Source organism: Poecile atricapillus, chromosome 34 (assembly GCF_030490865.1).
Source record: "Poecile atricapillus isolate bPoeAtr1 chromosome 34, bPoeAtr1.hap1, whole genome shotgun sequence".
NCBI lineage: Eukaryota > Metazoa > Chordata > Aves > Passeriformes > Paridae > Poecile > Poecile atricapillus.
In genome coordinates, this window is record NC_081282.1 from 1946275 (window position 1) to 1963813 (window position 17539).

The 17539-nt window shown below is 44.5% G+C and overlaps 1 protein-coding gene across 2 annotated transcripts; it reads right to left on the bottom strand.

The window, feature by feature from the left end:
• Positions 1 to 243: 243 nt before the first annotated feature.
• Positions 244 to 7015, bottom strand: LOC131590707 (hypoxanthine-guanine phosphoribosyltransferase-like). 2 transcript variants are annotated; one of them, XM_058860975.1, is made up of 9 exons: positions 6998 to 7015; positions 4866 to 4972; positions 4243 to 4426; positions 3841 to 3903; positions 3282 to 3299; positions 3003 to 3085; positions 1965 to 2011; positions 1216 to 1292; positions 244 to 291 (listed from the first exon to the last, which is right to left on the bottom strand). In XM_058860975.1, exons 1-9 carry the CDS (start codon positions 7013 to 7015, stop codon positions 244 to 246), a joined length of 645 nt encoding a protein of 214 aa, XP_058716958.1. The 2 variants fall into 2 exon arrangements, with proteins under 2 accessions (XP_058716958.1, XP_058716957.1); XM_058860974.1 differs by lacking the exon at positions 6998 to 7015 and adding an exon at positions 5351 to 5377.
• Between the last annotated feature and the right edge of the window lie 10524 nt (positions 7016 to 17539).

Consider the following 17539-nt stretch of genomic DNA (forward strand, 5'->3'; position numbering starts at 1 on the left):
AGCCCCGCACCCAGCTCCTGCTGCTGCTGCTGCTGCTGCTTCCAGCAGGAAAAATCCCAGCGTCTCCAGAGCTCGTGTTCAGCGCGCAGCACACGGGCAATGAGCGAGCTGCAGCTCCTGCCACTAACGGGGAGCTTCTCCTGCTGCTCCGGGACACGCAAGTAGCAAAAAGAATTTCCCGATGGGATGCTTTATATCACCTAATCAGCAGCCAGAAATCAGTGCTCCAGGAGACTGAGATTATCACATCCTGTATTTCTCTTTGGCGTTTTCTTTCAAAATACAGATGTGCTAAAAGAAAAAAAAAAAGAAAAAATAAAAAGTACAATATTTATCAATCTCTATCTTGGAATGAAGTGTAAGACTGATTTTCAGCTGTATTCCCAGCACTGTACTAAAAACACACTACAACCGTAATAGTTGGAAGTTTCCTACTTGCAGTAAACTCCAGCTCTTAGTATTCTTTGCAAGTTTATTTGTAATATATAGGTTTATATATTCTAAAGAACTTAGGTTTATTAAATTACTGCATGCTCCTCAATGCTGCTGAGCAGTAGCACAGACTGTTTGTGTCTTCAGCAGGACTGCTTTGTCTTAGGAAAAAGGCTTTGAAGTAAAAAACTTTCTGAGTTAAACAGAATAAAGGAAGTACTTTGGAAAACAAAGGAGGTAAAAATGATCAACCCTATCAGTTTATGATGTTTCCATGGCTACTACTCTGTGCAGCCTGAAGAAGCTGTAATGGAATAAGGGAAGATTTCTTACAGACATGTAAGATATAAGACATGTTATCCCTAAGTGTATGGAAAACCTTCACCCAGAGTCCCTGCAGGGCTGCTTTAAGGACCTGGTGGCTGAAGAGCAACACAGGGTTGAACTAAGTCAGACAAATATCCAATTAAAGTCAAATTACAAGTTATTTTCAGATGGGGTCACAGATTGTGTGCTGCTCACCATCCTGGGGGTTCAGAATGTTCTGCAGCACGGCTGAGCCATGAGACTTGTGGAGAAGAATTATAAAAAGGTGAAGCACAAACATTTCTCATGCACCTACACTGCATTACCAACTTGGCACCTTAAAAATGGTTTTGCTCCTTTATTGGAAGTTTCTAGCTGGAGTTGAAGGTTTTTTAATTGCTGAGAAGCTCTGAGTAGAAGCAAATCTTCTTGCTGGGTACCTGATACTTGGCAGTGGAGGAATGTGCATGTACTTACATTTAGATCTCTGAAGTATTCATTGTAGTCAAGAGCATATCCAACCACAGATTTATCTGGGATTTCAAAGCCTCTATCTGTAAGAAAATACAGTTCTTTTTATACTTCAGTGGTGGAAATAGCTTTTAAATGCAGAGCTTGTATTCAACACACACTTGAGCTAAGGGTAATAGGCATCATCTCTTTCAGGGTGCTCCCTTAAGAATCTGAGCTATAAATTGATGAGAGAGGTTAGAATCTAAACCATTCCCATCAGTCAGTAATATAATTAAGGTGTTAAGAGAGTTATGTTTATTAACAAAATAATTGTTTAAAACCTGGTTATGAGTTAGTCCTGGGAGAAGAGACAAGGAATGAGATTTTACTTGAGTGAAAGTAGATGAACTGTGATTCAGCAGGACTTTTCAGTTTGGAAACAAGGCAAGTTTAATAATGCAGAGTCAAAACAAATGCCCTCCAGGGCCAAAGCAAAGCAACACACAGTTAAGGTTTGATTCATTTCTGCTATCTAAATAGTTAAATTTATATATCAAATAGCTAAACCTGCACTGAGGCCAGCCAGGGGAAAAACAGAAGGTGGTCATGAGGCCTCAGGATGCCATAGCTGGACATTAGTTCACAAGTTTTTATGTAGTTTCTCCCCATTTCTCTTGGCCTTCTTGAAACTTCTGTGCAGTTGTCAGATGTGCTGCCTGAAGGGAAATTGTAAGACTGTGTTTTGGAAAATACTAGAAAAACATGATACTTACAGTCTGGTCTGTAACCTGGACTCTGACATGTCCTTTTGACGAGCAGGCTGTAAGGCAGAGCAGAGAAGATTGGTTTTTAAAATATGTCTAAGCTGTAGACTTCCCTTCTGCCACACCTCCCCATAAGCTTCTAAAATCATGCAATTAAATCAAGACAGTGAGATTATTTCACAGAAAGAAGTGGTGTTCAGCCTTGTCGTGGAGGGAGAAGCAAAGGCTCTGATCTAGGTTCATTCTTTATGTCCAAGTGGCTCTGGTTTGTATTCAGTTCCCTCCAATCCTGTGTCTCAGGTCATTGCCCTTCCACGTAGCAATGCCTCAGGACACTGGAATAGCACAGAAGGGGGAAGCATGTCCAAGTGGCTGGGAATGATTTTAGTGGGGAGGGAGGGAGAAAAGGACATTTCTTCTGCAAAATCTTATCTATTCTTGGTTTGCCTGTGCACTTGAGAAGAAACTGAGAACCTCCTGGACAGTCCCTAGAAGGCCTGTCTGAATAACTGGTGCATAAAGCAACTGTTCTTATAAAGCATTGTGATTACTTGACAGACATAGGGATAGTCCACAAAATTTCATTTTAGAGACCTACTAAAAGCAGATCTAGAATGCTGCTTGAAGTCATCTTCCAAGTGCTGACAGACTCTCAGATTCTGGAAACTTCTAGAGTTGAGGATAGTAAGGGATATTCTGAGTGTTGTCATTCCAGCATTGAGGCAACTGAGGCAACGTTAGAAAACTTATGGAAAGACATCAATTTCCTTCAGACATAAAGTAAGAAACAGGGAATCCATCAGACTTCATGGACTGCACAGAAAGAGCCATAAAACCTTTCTTTATTAATTTGAGCAGTGAGGATGGTAGTGCACAGGTAAATTTCCCAGTTCAAGAAACACTTCATTTTCCAGCAGCTGGGTAAGGATTGCTTCCTGCATTTGCTTTCTTCCCCCCAAACTTCAAGCCAAACAAGCACTTGTCAGCATACAATGACTATTCACCCAAATGATTTGAATGTGTTAGTTAGCAGCTGTATCCTTGTACCTTACAACTTTCACCATCCTTGGTTTCTTGTCTTTTATTTTTGAAAGCAGTGCTTTCATTGTTCTACCAGTCTCAATAATGTCCTGAAAGTGATAAAAAAAATAAATTATCCTTCAAGTTTGAAAGGAAAATCAGACTGTCAGTGGATTAAATTAGAGCATACCAACCTGGCAGCCCAGTAACTTCATTAATTATTATTTTATATGTAATATGTATTCATTTGAAAAGAAGGGAGAAAAGAATCTGTGTCATTCCACCCCTCCTTCAGTCATTACTTACCTCTACTACTAACACATTCTGGAAGAGATTACATAGGGAAAGAAGGGAAAGAAAAAAAAATACTTAAATGGCAATTTTCAGCAAACCATACAGCCAAGAAAAGCACACTAAAACCCTCAGTTACAAGGAAATTGCCTTGATTTTCAAAGGAGATTGTCACTTGAACTACTGACTGACTTTGATGCTTACTGAAGAGTCTTTTTGTAAGTATTTATGAAAGCTTAAAATATGGTGATAAAGGCACCTGTGTCAGGTCTGTATCTTGCTCTGTGTACAGCACTGTATTCTAGAGGCACTGAATGAATCAGTTGAGTGTGGTTCATTTCTGGGGGTTCTGGAATAAAATGGGGAATGGGACCTTTGGGAGCACTCATTGCTGATCACTTCAAGTTTCCACTGAGATCAGTGGGAATTATTCACTGTTTCAAAGCCCAGCATTTTAAATCAGTGTTAAGAGGCTGGAAGTATGCAGTATCAAAATCTTTAATAAAGATGGATTTCCTGGAAAATACACAGGAACAGTTGTTTTCCTTTAAAAGCTGAAGATGCCAATTCATACCTTCCCACTTAGTGTAGACAGCTCCTCTCCAATAAAACTGATTTTTTCTGCAGGTGACTCATTCTAGAAGGAGAAAGAAGAGATGGAAGTCACATAAAGCATGCCCCAAAGTGTTGTCCTGTATTTGTTTGAAAGGTGAGCTGCTCTTGCTTCTTGCAAGAGGAAGGAGTTTGAGATCTGCCCCTGGCTCTGTCATGTTGAGTGTTCTGCTATGTTTCTTCCAGTGAATATATAATATCCACCCTTTGGGGCAGACCAGTAAATCAGTTCCTTTTTAGTATGTAATTTGAAGAGAATGTACACATAAACTCAATTTTTGTGGGGTTCTCACACAAACCATCAGTATTTAGAATGCCAGTCTATGGAGAGAGTCAATTTTCCAAAGAAAAGAAAGTTACTCACACAGTAGCTTTTTATTCTGACAAAATCCACGGTAACGGGCACAGATTTATCACCATTTTGATTCAGTGCTTTTATCTGGTCCAGCAAATCAGCAAAGAATTTATAGCCTCCTTTAAGGACACAGAGTGCAACAATGGGATGACTTCCCATGTCTTGCATGATATCTCGAGCCAAACGCTCTGTCCTGGGAGAAAGAAGGAAAAAAAAGGCAATTCTGGAAAGTGTTCTGTGTATCAGAGCTGTTTGTGCATCTATTAAGCAATGTTCAAGTAAAAACTCTGATCTTGCTGTTAGGTTTTTATAACTAGCAAATTGTGAGCACAGCAAGTCGTAGGAAAATAAATTACGTATTTGCACAGCATAAGCAGATTTAACCCATAAACACAAATATTGCAGGATAGCTGGGCTTGAAGATAGTTGATGGAACATGGAAGCTTGACTGGGCTTGCAGAGGAATCCTCTCCATGAACCCCCTCTTATACCAGACTTTAGGACAGAAGTGTTTGGGCTGCAGGGTTTCCCTGTTTCTCATGGGCTGCACAGGGCAGGACCTCAGGCTTTTTTCATTTGGAGGGACAAAAATTGGCATCACTGTCCCTATTCTTTTCTGTTTACCCTCATACCTGTCCAGGATGAGTCCATGAGGAATGAAGACTCTTTCTAAATCCTCTTCATAATGCTTAGGAATGCAAAACAGATTTTTGTTGTAGCCACTTTCCTCATCTCTTATCTGCAAGGAAAAGGGAAATACATCTAAAACTAGCAACAAAGTCATTCAAGAAAAAGCTTCCAGTCTGTGACAGTGTGAGGAAAAAATTCCTCCCCTCCAATAATGTGTCAAAATAAAAATATTTCTGAGAGTTTTTGATCTTTCTGCTAGAACAATTCACAATCTGATAACTGGAGCTGGTGGCTGAGTTGTGAATGGAGTTGTGAATGCATAACAAGTACTTTGCCCCACTCATTATGAAATCAATTCTTGGCTATCATCAACTCATTAAAAAAGCCACCCAAAATAATAACAACCTTCCCTCTTGTTCCATTTGCCCTTCTGCAGAGCTCAGTAGCTTGCTCGTGTGGTAGACAAGCAAAAATTAAAATGTAAGGCAAGGAGATTGGGATTCCAGGTCAGCATGTCACTTTGGGGTGCTGCTCTACTTTGACCATCGTTCTCCACTGTGTAAAAGAGAAAGCTTTGCCTGCCAAGCATGATTTCACAGCTGAGCCTTTGACATTCCAGCCATTAACTCTCTCAGAGGACAGGGGAGATGGCTCACCCAAAAGGAGAAGCTTTGGGATGGCAGTGAGAAGAGGGGAAGCTGCAGAGGGTGCCCATAGCTCAGGTTTGTTCGTGCCTCGTTGATCGTGGAGAGACGCTGGCAGTGACACTGGCATGGGCTGTGCCTTGGGCTGTGCCACAGCACTGAGAGCAGCTTCAGTGAGTGCAGAGCTGCTCATGCTTTGGTGTTTGGTCAGCCCAGCTGGGCAGCTCAAAACTGGCCCATTTCTGCCTCTGGGAGGCTGCTCGTGCTGGGAATGAGATTCTGACTGAATTAGAAGCATTGGTCAAAGACAATGATTATTTGAGACTACTGGAACACATAAACACCATCTCTGTATCATTTGAAGTATCAAAAAAAAGCACCTTTAAGGATAGTCACTGACACCAGTATAAAAGTGCTGTTTGTGTTGTTCTGTTTGGGTTTGTTTTGTCTCCAAGATTCCCATGTCTATTGCATTCTACTTAACTGCAGCTTAAATGCAGTGATAATTCTCTCTGCAATTTGAGCAGCTTCTTTTGCCTAATCATGATCCTGACTGTGGTATTTAATGGACTTCAGCTTTACAATCTGCTGTTGCATTTCTAAATGCACAGCATTTCTTCTGCACAGCAAGGGGAAGGTCAGCTTTCTTACCAAAACTGAGCTTCCTGCTGCACTTGATGAGTGACACTGCAACTGCTTCAGCTCAGGTGAGGGATGAGCTTTGTCTGTGCGCATGTAACCGTGGAATAAAGGTAATCTTGAGGCACACAGATGTAAACAGTCATTACTGCTTAGAGCTAGTCTAGCAGTGCAGCTTTGTAGCTGTTACTTGGTTTAACAACTCTGCTCACTGAGAATCTTGGGTACAAACAATATCTGCTGCAATATCCTCTGTCTGAAGCATTTCTTAAAGCCTAATGGAAGGTTCAAAACCAGAACTTGAAGGACTGCATCAGTTTGAGCACCACAGCAACCACCCTTACAGGCTCATTAAAGCCTTTGCTTTGTGGCATATTGCTGAATACTACAGTGACAGCCCATAATACTAAAGAAATCTACTAAACTATCATACAAAATCATTAAATTTTTAACTCATGAGTTTACAACTTGAGGAATTAATTGTTTCATTTAGTTTCAGTATCATCTGTTGTTCAATTACTGATGTCGATTTCTGAGTTTCAGAAAAAACAACAAAATGAACTACAGCAATTTTGTACAGTAGAGGAATTCATAAGTATTGTTTCATCAGCACAGAATGAAAGAATATGAATATAGCTATGTTAAAGTCAAATAATGTCATGCATTTGTAGAAAAGTGAGTCTATCAAGATGCCTCTGCTCTGAAAGCCATCTTTTCTGCCAAGTAAATAGAAGAAACACAGTCAGTATTTCTAATGTTCTGCTATTTTTGCTAAAGCTGACCTTTCCCCCCCTTCAGCCAAAGCCCCCTCCAGGCAAATAACCAAACACAAGGACATTTTGCTTTCTTACCTGCAGTCCATGAGCCATAATTCCCTCTTTGAGCTGTGCTCCTGCAGAATGAGTTGGTGTTACTACCACAGTTTGGCTTGCTCTGTTTTAATCTTCCAGTCAGATCATGACTTGCTTCTCAAAGGTAAAAATTGTCATCTTTCCTGCAGGAAGTATTACTTCCTTCTGCTAATGCAATGACATCACAATCCCAGGTTCTTACCTAATCAGATTAACTAGAAATAAAATGGGTTGGAGCCCTGGTGTAACCAATGAGAGTAAAGATGTGGGGAATGAGGGAGATGCAAAAGGGAAGCTTGTGAGTCAAATTAAAGGGAAGGACTAGGCAGAATAGTGGGGTTTTTAACTGCAAACACACATCAGATCAATCAAACCTACAGAGGCTGTAGCAGGTGGTGAATCAGTGGTGTATGTGTACAAGGCTGCCCCAAGGATTTTCTGAATCCCCAGATTTATTCGGTCAAGCACTAGGGGAAGTACTACAACTTTTCTCAACCACACCTGAAATAAAACTTCTCCAGTATGTGGATAATTTACTTCTCTCAGGAGAAGATGAAAAGAAGGCTCAGGAATCCACTATAGCATTATTAAATTTTCTGGGAAACCAAGGACTGAGGGTATCAAAGGGGAAACTTCAATTTGTAGGATGTGAGGTAAAATACTTAGGACATATAATTTCTCAAGGGAACCAGAGACTGAATCCTGAAAGAATTAAGGGGATAGTCTCACTCCTGCAAGCGAAAACCAAGAGAGAGATTAGCAGACTTTTAGACTTGTTGGGATATTGTAGGCTGTGGGTCAAAGGGTACACTCAGGCCCTCAAGCTCTCGTATGAAAAGCTAGTAGAAGGTGAGATTGGGAGGAGAAAAGATGAGCAGAAGTTTGAAGATTTAAAACAGAAATTAGTCAGTGCACTGGCATTGAGCCTTCCTGCCTTAGACAAACCTTTCTATCTGCTTGTGGCTGTAGAAAACAGGGAGTGTTAGCACAGGACTGGGGAGGCTCCAGGAAACCAGTGGCCTGTCTGTGAGAAATGGAATTACAGAGGATTCTCAAAGTCTGACTGAAAGCTCACATAGTCTCAAACATCTGTTTGCAAACTCAGAGATAAGGTCTGCTGACTGAGCTATGCCATGGAATAGAGAAGGTGTTCTTGAGAGAGACTGAACTGGAAACAAGTTTCAAACCATGGCCTTGCAAACAAACCAGGTATTTTGGAGAATCAGAACTGGGAAAGATGCATTACTGCAACACTCTTGGAATTTTTACTTCTCTTTTTGCTGCCTAAGTCAGTTCTTGATGACAAATAAGCAACTTTCTATGCAGAAAACAAACATCTCTTGGAGTACACAGAATTACAAAGCTGCCACAGTTAAAATCACTTGGGGAAGCAGCAGAACACAGAGATGGACAGAACCATTTGGAAAGAAATATCTGCAAGCTTACTCATGTGTCTGCAGTTCTGCAGCACAAAAGTAGCAGCTTTGATGAGTTCCTCGTCCTGAGATTCTGTCAATACCTGAATCATAAGTGGCAGACCATTGTTCTGAAGCAGCTCACACTGGTTTTCTTCTAGAACAAGACATGGTAAAGGAGAATAGGTTGGTTTTAACCCCACACACCTTAACCTTACATTCATTTTAGGAGCCAATACTGGCAACTTTCTCTAAGTTTCTGTAGAAAAAGAGATTTTCATTAGAGACTCGAGCCTGCTGCATTGACAGCAGGAGAGCTTTACATCACACAGGATGATTTGACCAGAACTCAGATTTCTGTAAGAAAACAAAAGGATGACTGAGACAAATTACAGGATGGAGGTCCAAGCTCATTTAATTGTGGCCTAAAACATTGAAATAATGACTCCTGTATTTCTTTTCTTCCATTACCAGCTCCTGGAGTAGATAAGCTACATTTCTCTGAGGTCTGAGATGCAGAAATATCAAAATCTCAAGGTTTATAATTAGCATAATAAAATTAGTACTTTAATCCTGGTCTATCCAATCTGTTCCTCCTAATTTATTAGGTAGTTAGATAAATTTTTATTGTGATCTCATTTGCATATGTATTCATATAACTGATAACTTGCTAAAAATAGTTCTTTCTGGTTTAAAATTAAATAAAAAAGCAATAAAAAAATGAAACATTTTTATTTTGACAGTGTGTACGTTTTTAGAGAAACCTTTATCAGCTCCAGCACGGAGCCAGAGAGAGTTGAATAAGCTGTGACACACAGAGTATCTGCCATAAAAAGAGCAGGGGACAAGCCCTTCCTGGCACTGGGAACACCACTGCTGGTCCAATGCTGCTGAGGCCCAGTCCTGTCACACACCAACTGCTCTGAAACTACACTCAGAACTAGTCCAGGTTTCTGCTTTTAAACTTTTGTGAATTTCCCCTTGAAGCTCTTACGGCAGAAGCGTGAGACACTGTGATAAACGGGCCCGGAGACCAGCTCCTTTTAACAAGGCCTTTATTAAACAGGACAGCTCTGGGGTGGGGGCCCGAGGGGTCGCGCACACCGCCTCTGCTCCCACTTGGACACCGCAGAAGAGGAGGATCCGTGCAGCTTTGTCACTAGGGCAGAGCTGGGCCTTCCTTCCTCACGGGAGTCCCCGGGAAGACTCGTTCTCTTGGCCTCATAGCCTAGGGTGTCATCCCAGTCGAGTCCCCTCGTGGTTATGTCGGCCTCTGGAGGGAAGTCAGGGGACTCCTTTGGGTCTTCCTAGTTAGATGGTACTGTTTTTATTCCTTCCCTTTTGTGTCGCTCGTTGTCTCGGGGTTTTTTCCAGTCTGGGTGCGTCCCATGAGTCTCTGGTCTCTCTCTCGTTTACATGAAAGTCCTTATGTCATCCTCCTCCTCAGGGCCCAACTGAACAATGTACAGCAACTTGGGGCAGGGGTACAGTGTTGCCATGTGGGAGTCTAGGAGCAGAGGGGGCAGGGCCTGGCTGAACACGGAACAAGAAACACAGGGTACAGCAACTTGGGACAGGGGGCAGGGCCTGGCTGAACACGGAACAAGAAACACAGGGTACAGCAACTTGGGACAGGGGTACAAGGTAAGTAAACCTGGGACAGGGGTACAAGGCAACTTGGGACAGGGGTACAAGGTAAGTAAACCTGGGACAGGGGTACAAGGTAAGTAAACCTGGGACAGGGGTACAAGGTAAGTAAGGGGTTTACAAACAGTAATATGGTAACAATATTCGAATTATTCTTAACAATATCCCCCCTCTTATATTTTGATCGGGCTCTAGCCCGCATCAACCTTTAACTTCTGGCTCTTGGAAATATTTCTCTCTTAATTCTTCCTCAAAGCAGAGCCAGGATTCTCCTACAGGGCATTCTCCGAGCAGGCGTTGCCTAAATGAGGCAGTATGTCTAGTAATCCAATATGTCTTTCCCTCCTCCTGGCAGGTTTCCAGTTGGGTATGATCAAAACAGGTGGGATTGATGTTGGTGTGGACTCTCATCAGTGATCCTAGATCCTCTCCATCATATAGGGGATAGTAGCACTTTGTACATGCTTCTCCACCGCCCCCTATCCCAAGGCTCACCAGCTGGACCAATATCAGTCCACCTAAGAGTCCGGTATGAGCTGGTTTCATTTTAGGGAGCTTCATGGCTCACCTCCTTTTTAGCCTCACCCGGTCTTGCCTCTTAGGTTTGGGGATCGGGAGAGATGGGGATCGGGAGAGATGGGATCAGGAGAGATGGTATGGTCCTTCCCTTCCCACCTTTTCTTTAATTTAGTTGCCTTTTTGGAGAATGTTCTGTGGGAGAAGTTAATGGGGGGAGTTTCCTATTAAACCAACTTTACTAACATCAAAATACTTAACAGCAATAACCACAACAACAACTTAAAGAACACTCCCGGCTTAAACCAACACACTCGGCAGAGTTCTGCAGTCTTTGTTCCAATTCTTTTTCTCTCAGTCTATTTCTGGCTGCCTCTTAAGAGTCACTTTTAGACTGGTAGGATCTGTAATGGCAGTCCACTTGGGGGAATTCGTGGAGTATTTTTCTGTGCCTTGTCCACAGTCAGGAGGGGGTGATACTGGTCCTTTTACACGGGAGACGTGAGTCCACCCCTTTTCTTGGGTCCGAATAGCAGCGTGGGTCACCAGCAGGACCTGGAAGGGACCCTCAAATTTTGGGGTTAAGGGGGTGTCTTTCCAGGATTTAATCAATACCCAATCCCCCGGATTGATCTGGTGGATGTTTGTGTCAAGTGGGAAGGTTTGGGGGAGATATCCTCTCTTTCTTAAGTTGTTTAGGGTCCTTCCAATTGTCTCTAGGTACTTTTTAGCCATTTCTTCCCCTTCTATATGATCTCCAGTGCTATAAGGGGTCATTAGAAAGGGGAGCCCAAACATCATTTCGTATGGGGAGGCTCCAAGGTCAGATCGTGGCCTGGTTCTGATTCTCAGGAGGGCGAGAGGCAAACACCTTAACCAGTTCATCTGGGTCTCAGCTATTAGTTTTGTTAACACATTTTTCAATGTCTTGTTCATACGTTCCACCTGACCCGAACTCTGGGGGTGCCATGGAGTGTGCAGTCTCCATTTTATTCCTAGAGCCTTTACAATGGCCTGTAAGGCTTGGGAGGTGAAATGGGATCCCCTATCCGAATCAATGGTATTCACTAGCCCATATCTTGGGATAATATTTTCCAGTATTACCTGGGCGACCTCTTCTGCTGTTTCCTTTTTTGTGGGGAATGCCTCTACCCAATGGGTTAGATGGTCAACTATCACCAATAGGTGTTTATATCCTTGTATGGGGGGCATTTCTGTGAAATCTACTTGCACACTCTGAAATGGTCTCATGGCTAACTCTCTTCCCCCAGGTTCAGCTTTTCTCATTACTTTCTGGTTTACCTTCTGGCATATTACACACCCCTTTGTTATGGCCCTTGCTAGATCGTAAACTCCCAAGCATAGGTTTTCCCTCAGAAAATGATCACACAACCCTTGGGTTCCCCAATGAGTCAGTTCATGCATCTCATTTAATATTTTCTGGGCTAAAGCCTTGTTTAGAAACTTTCGCCCATCTGAGGTTAACCATTCCCCTTGTTTCCCTTGAGACAGTTCTAATTTCTTTATTACTTCCCACTGTTTTTTGGTAAATATTGGTTCCTTCCTTCCGTTCTCTTCAGTTATTACCTCATCCAGTTTAAAAACTTTTACTGATTCCTTTGGATCTAAGGCCACTTCTTTAGCTGCTTGGTCAGCAAGCCTGTTCCCTCTGTTTTCTAAGGAGTCTCCCTTCTGATGCCCCTTTGTGTGGACCACTGCAATCTCTGTGGGTTTGGTCAAGGACTCTAATACAGATTTAATCAGCCCTTCATGTGCCAGGTTCTTCCCTTTGGAGTTCAGGTAGCCTCTCTCTTCCCAGATCTTACCAAAGGTGTGGACTATCCCAAAAGCATACTTTGAATCTGTATAGATGGTTCCTTTTTCTTTCTCTAGCAAGTCCAGACCCCTCTTTAGAGCATGAACCTCACAGCACTGAGCTGACCAACTGGGGGGTAGTTTCCCTTTTTCTAGGACCTCTAGTTTTCCTTCCCCTGCCTCTATGACCACTGCATATCCTGAATATCTTTTCCCCTCCACCACCCTGGAGGAGCCATCAGTGAATAGTACCTTCCCATAGGGCAGGGGTACATCTTCCAGATCCTCCCTCACTTTGGTTTGGAGATTTACCAATTCTAAGCAGTCATACTCTAATTCGGGCAGAGGCTCCCCCGATAAAAACTGTGCCGGGTTCAAGCCCTTGGAGGTTACTAGCTCCAAATTGCTAGTATCCATTAGGATGACCTCATATTTTAATATCCTGGCATCTGTCAGCCACTGCTGAGCCTTTCGGCTCAAGATTGTTTTTAAATCATGTGGTGTGTGGACTCTGATCTTACCCTGTAGGGTTAGCTTTTGAGCCTCTTCTATTAGAATGGCAGCAGCAGCTATTGATTGCACGCAGGTGGGCCACCCACGAGCTACAGGATCCAGCAGTTTAGATAGATAGGCTATGGGCTTACGACATCCTCCCCATTCCTGGGTCAGAACCCCATATGCAGTCCCTTCCTCAGAATTGACAAACAAATCAAATTCCTTCTTTAAATCAGGCAAGCTTAAAACTGGTGCCGAGGAGAGCTTATGCTTCAGCTGGTTCAATTGCTCTTCATCTTTAGCTGTCCACCTTATGGGTTCACAGTCAACCAATTTTTCATAAAGAAATTTGACACTTTGGGTATATTGTTCTATCCATAGCTTGCAATATCCAAAGAGACCTAGTAGTTTTCTTATGTCCCTCTTTGTTTTTGGTGCAGGTATGGCTAGAATGCCTGATACTCTCTCTGGGCTCAGTTCTTTACGGCCTTGTCCTATTATGTGTCCCAAATAGATGACACATAATAGGACAAGTTTGGGCTCTACAAACTGTAATTTATTCCGGGACACCCTCAATCCCTTGGTCCCCAAGAAATTTAACAGCCGCACACTGGTTTTTCTTACCCTATCTTGATCTTCCCCTGATATCAAGAGATCATCAACATATTGTAAAATTTGGATGTCACCTTCGGGATCAAATTGGCTCAGTAATTCTTCCAACGCTTGCCCAAAAAGGTTCGGTGACTCTGTAAAGCCTAGAGGCAAGCGAGTCCACCTTAGTTGTTGTTTTCTTTTCTTTTCAGGATATTCCCATTCAAAGGCAAACCAATCATGGCATTTTTCTGCTAGGGGACATGCCCAGAATGCATCCTTCAAATCGATAACTGTGAACCAAGCATGCTCATTAGGCACTTGACTCAGGAGGGTGTATGGGTTTGACACCACTGGGTGCCTGGTAACAGTCCTCTTATTTACCTCCCTCAGGTCCTGGACTAACCTGTATTTCCCTTCTGCCTTTTTGACAGCCAGAATCGGGGTGTTATGGGGGGACATGCATGGCTCTAAAATGCCTTCTGTCAACAGGTGATCAATGACCGGGGCCAGTCCTTTTCTGCCCTCTAGGGACATTGGGTACTGCCTGATTCTGATAGGAGAGGTTCCTTTCTGGATTTCTATCTTTATTGGGGAAATGTCTAAATACCCAAACTTTCCCTCTTCTGCCCAAACCTCAGGGTTAATCTCTTCTATATCTCCTGTTGTTAGCTTCATCATATGGACCACCATCTTTCCGTTCACTGGTATTATTCCCACCCCCAGCTGCACCTGCAAGTCTCTTCCCAGCAGGTTAGTCTCCAAGTCTGGTAGATACACAAAGTCTGCATAGCACTGCCGAGAATTTCCCTTTACTTCAACATTTCTTATCACAGGAGCCATGAAGGGTTTTCCCTCAGCTCCTAACACTTCACAAACTTTGTTACTTAAAAACATTCCAGCTGGGAGCTTGTTCAAACTTGAACGGTCTGCTCCCGTGTCTGCTAAAAATTCAACCTCCTCACTCTGGGGACCTACTTCAAGGTTTACCAGGGGCTCTTCTCGGTGTTTCATCGGGTCCCCTAATATATACAGCCCCTGACACCCCTAATCACAAGCTTCCTCTCCCCTCAAGATTTTCTCCATGACATCCTGCTCTCTAGCTATTGCCTCATCCAGAGATAATTTTTTGCAGTCCCTTTTGAGATGCCCAGTCTCTCCACAGTAATAACACCTCCCACTCCCTCGAGGGTTCCCAGGGTTGGTCCATGGAGGCATAACGGATTTCTTCCTATCTCCCTCCAACTGGGACTTTGGCTTTCCATTACCTGGCTGATCCCTATCTGCCTGATTCCTGACAATCTCCCTGGCTACTGCCACCATGAGCCTTGCCTTCGTCTTTGTCTTCTCCTCCTCTCTCCTCAAGTAGACTCTCAGAGCCTCCTTCAATAGCTCATTGATCCCCTTTTCTTGCCAGTCGTCTAATTTTTCTAGCTTCCTCCTGATATCAGGCCAGGACTTAGTGACAAACTGGACTTTTAAGAGTACCTGGCCTTCAGGACTGTCAGGGTCTATGTTTGAATATAGTTGAAAATTTCTCCTCAACCTATTCAACCAGGTGGCTGGAGTCTCGTCCTTCTCTTGGGTCCCATCAAAGGCTAGTTTTGTGTTATTACCACGGGGAACTGATTCCTTAATACCCTTCACTATTAGGGACCTGTAGTCCCTCATGTTCCGCCTTCCCTCCTCCCTGTTAGGATCCCACCCTGGATCTACCTGCGGGAGCTTATACTCTCCTGGGAGTCCCAATCTATTCTCCCTTTCCCAGATCCGTATCCCTGCAGTACGGATCATGGCGACCTCTTCAGGGTTAAATAAGATGTTTAAAATAGAGTTTAACTCCCCCCAGGTGTAAGTGTTTGGACCCAGGAACTGGTCTACCTGGTTGGCTATCCCTACTGGGTCTTCAACTAGGTTCCCTAGCTCTTTCTTAAATCCCCGGACTTCTGAAGCTGTCAATGGGGCATTGACAAACCCTACCCCTCCAGCTACTCCTCCCATAGGGACTTCTCTTAGGGGAAGGAGCTTAGTTGTCTTAGATCGTGTGTGACAGTAGGGTCCATCTCCAAGATCCTGTTCCTGACTAGAGGTGGGAGTCATAGGGACCTGCTGGTTGTTAGGAGGAGGATTAACCTTGGGGGTACTCAGCTCCCAGTTGGGAGGGGGCAAAGGGACAGTACTAGGCGAGGGAGAAGAAACTTGGTCTGATATAGGGGTTTCTGGAGGTAAGGGAGAGGTGACAAGTAGATTAGAAGGGACTGGGGCCACCAATGGTGGTGGGTTTAAGGAAAAGGGTATCGGGATGGTAGAGGAGGCTGAAGATGTAGAGGGGGATTGGTTTGGGTGGAAAGGGTTTGAATTGGAAATACAGGGGTCTCGTGGGGATGATGCAGAAGAGGAAAAAGTCAGCGAATTAGGAGGAGAAGTCTGGGGTGCTCTTGGGTATGCAGGAGGAGGGGTTAGATGATCTAGGGGGTCCCATCTACTACCTGTTTCGCTAGCCTCCTTTTCTTGCTTCCTACTTTCTTTCCCTTCTCCCTTCTGTTCCTTTAACTTGCATACCTTCACCATCTCTGTGTCCACTCTTTCTTTCAGCCACATGGTTGCATAACTGATCTCCTCTGGACTCGAGCCTTTTCTGGTTTTCAGATGCTGGTACAGTTGGGAGCACATCCAAGGATCTTTAGTACCGTACCAAGGCCATTGTCCTTGCATCTCTAGTTTGGGCCAGACCTCTATACAGTAATGGATCATCTTGATCCGGTCTAGGCCCTTGGCGGCCTCTTGTGCATCCCAGCAATTTAACATTTGTGGGCTATCAGGGGGAATGGTTCTGGTGGCCTCTTCATCTTCCTTGGGACCTACACTCTTACTTAGACACTGTCCCATTGCTCTTTTGTCTATGGGCCTTAACTTAAAACTTACGGTGCCTCTACCCGAACGAAACTAGAACTGACAGGCAACACAACCTCTAAACAACTTAAAACTGGCCCTTACTTAAACTATACTTTATAAAGGTGCCCCTACTCAAACTGAAAATCTGTAATGACGGGCAACTGACCTTTCAAACTTCAACAAAAAAAACCACTTACACTCCAGGAACTCACTCTCTCCTTTCACACTAGGGAATACACTCAATCTCACACAGGAATCTGCACCCTTTCTTACACTCGGCCGGCCTTCCACTCACACTTCGAACCTTTCTGGGGCTTGCAGTCTCCGCTTGCCCCTGGGGTTAGGTCCCAACGGGGCTTGCAGGCTCCGCTTGCCCCTCCCTACACCCCAATCACGTTCCCCTCGCGCCTCGCCTCCCTGACCCCCTTGCCAGCGAAGACTATGAGCACTCCTGGGTCGACGTCGAGGGGACCCTAGCACTAGACACTCCTGGGACCTTCCCCCGTCCCTGTCTCAGTGCCGTCCACAAGGTTTGGTCAGCAGGGCTCACCCCGGAACCCCCTGCCCCTCCGCTCCCTGACTATCCCCCTTCCCCAGTGAGAATAGCTTCTGCGCGAGGGCTGAGTGTAAGTGAGTGGTGGGAAAATTCCCCCTTGCCTCCTAGCCACTCCGCCCACCAGGGAATGGCTTCGGCTAAGAGATGCGTGAGTGTATTACTCTAGCTGCCTTGCCCACCCACGCAGACTACCTGCCCCTGTGCTCTCCGGCAGCAGGTTGACGACCTCCCTTCCCAGGAACCCCCTGAGCCGAGACTGAGCCGCGACAACTAGAGCCTTTCAGCACGTCCTGTGTCACAGACCCTGGGAAGCGAGGGCCCTTCGCTGACCCCCTGGTGCCGGTAGGGCCTGGGGACCCCCAATTCCAATTCCCCGGTCAGGTCGTCTTGAGTACCCAAGCGGGGGGGGTGTGTTCACTCACACCTAACCTAGGCACCCCCACACACCACCCCGGGAGTTACCTAGATTTCCAATTCCCCAAGCGGGGGGGGTGTGTTCACTCACACCTAACCTAGGCACCCCCACACACCACCCCGGGAGTTACCTAGATTGCCTGCGTGTGACTCTCACTTGCCTAGGCCTTCCACACGCCCAGAGCAGCCTAGGCCGCT

Bases quoted from the DNA above. Each gene is read 5' to 3' on its own strand.
- LOC131590707 (XM_058860974.1), bottom strand. From the start codon at position 5,377: ATGCTGACCTGGAATCCCAATCTCCTT. The intron at 4,427-4,865 runs GTATGAGGGTAA...TCTTTCTCCCAG, and splicing joins CATGGACTCATCCTGGACAG to GACAGAGCGTTTGGCTCGAG. The intron at 3,904-4,242 runs GTGAGTAACTTT...TTCTCCTTCTAG, and splicing joins TCAGAATAAAAAGCTACTGT to AATGAGTCACCTGCAGAAAA.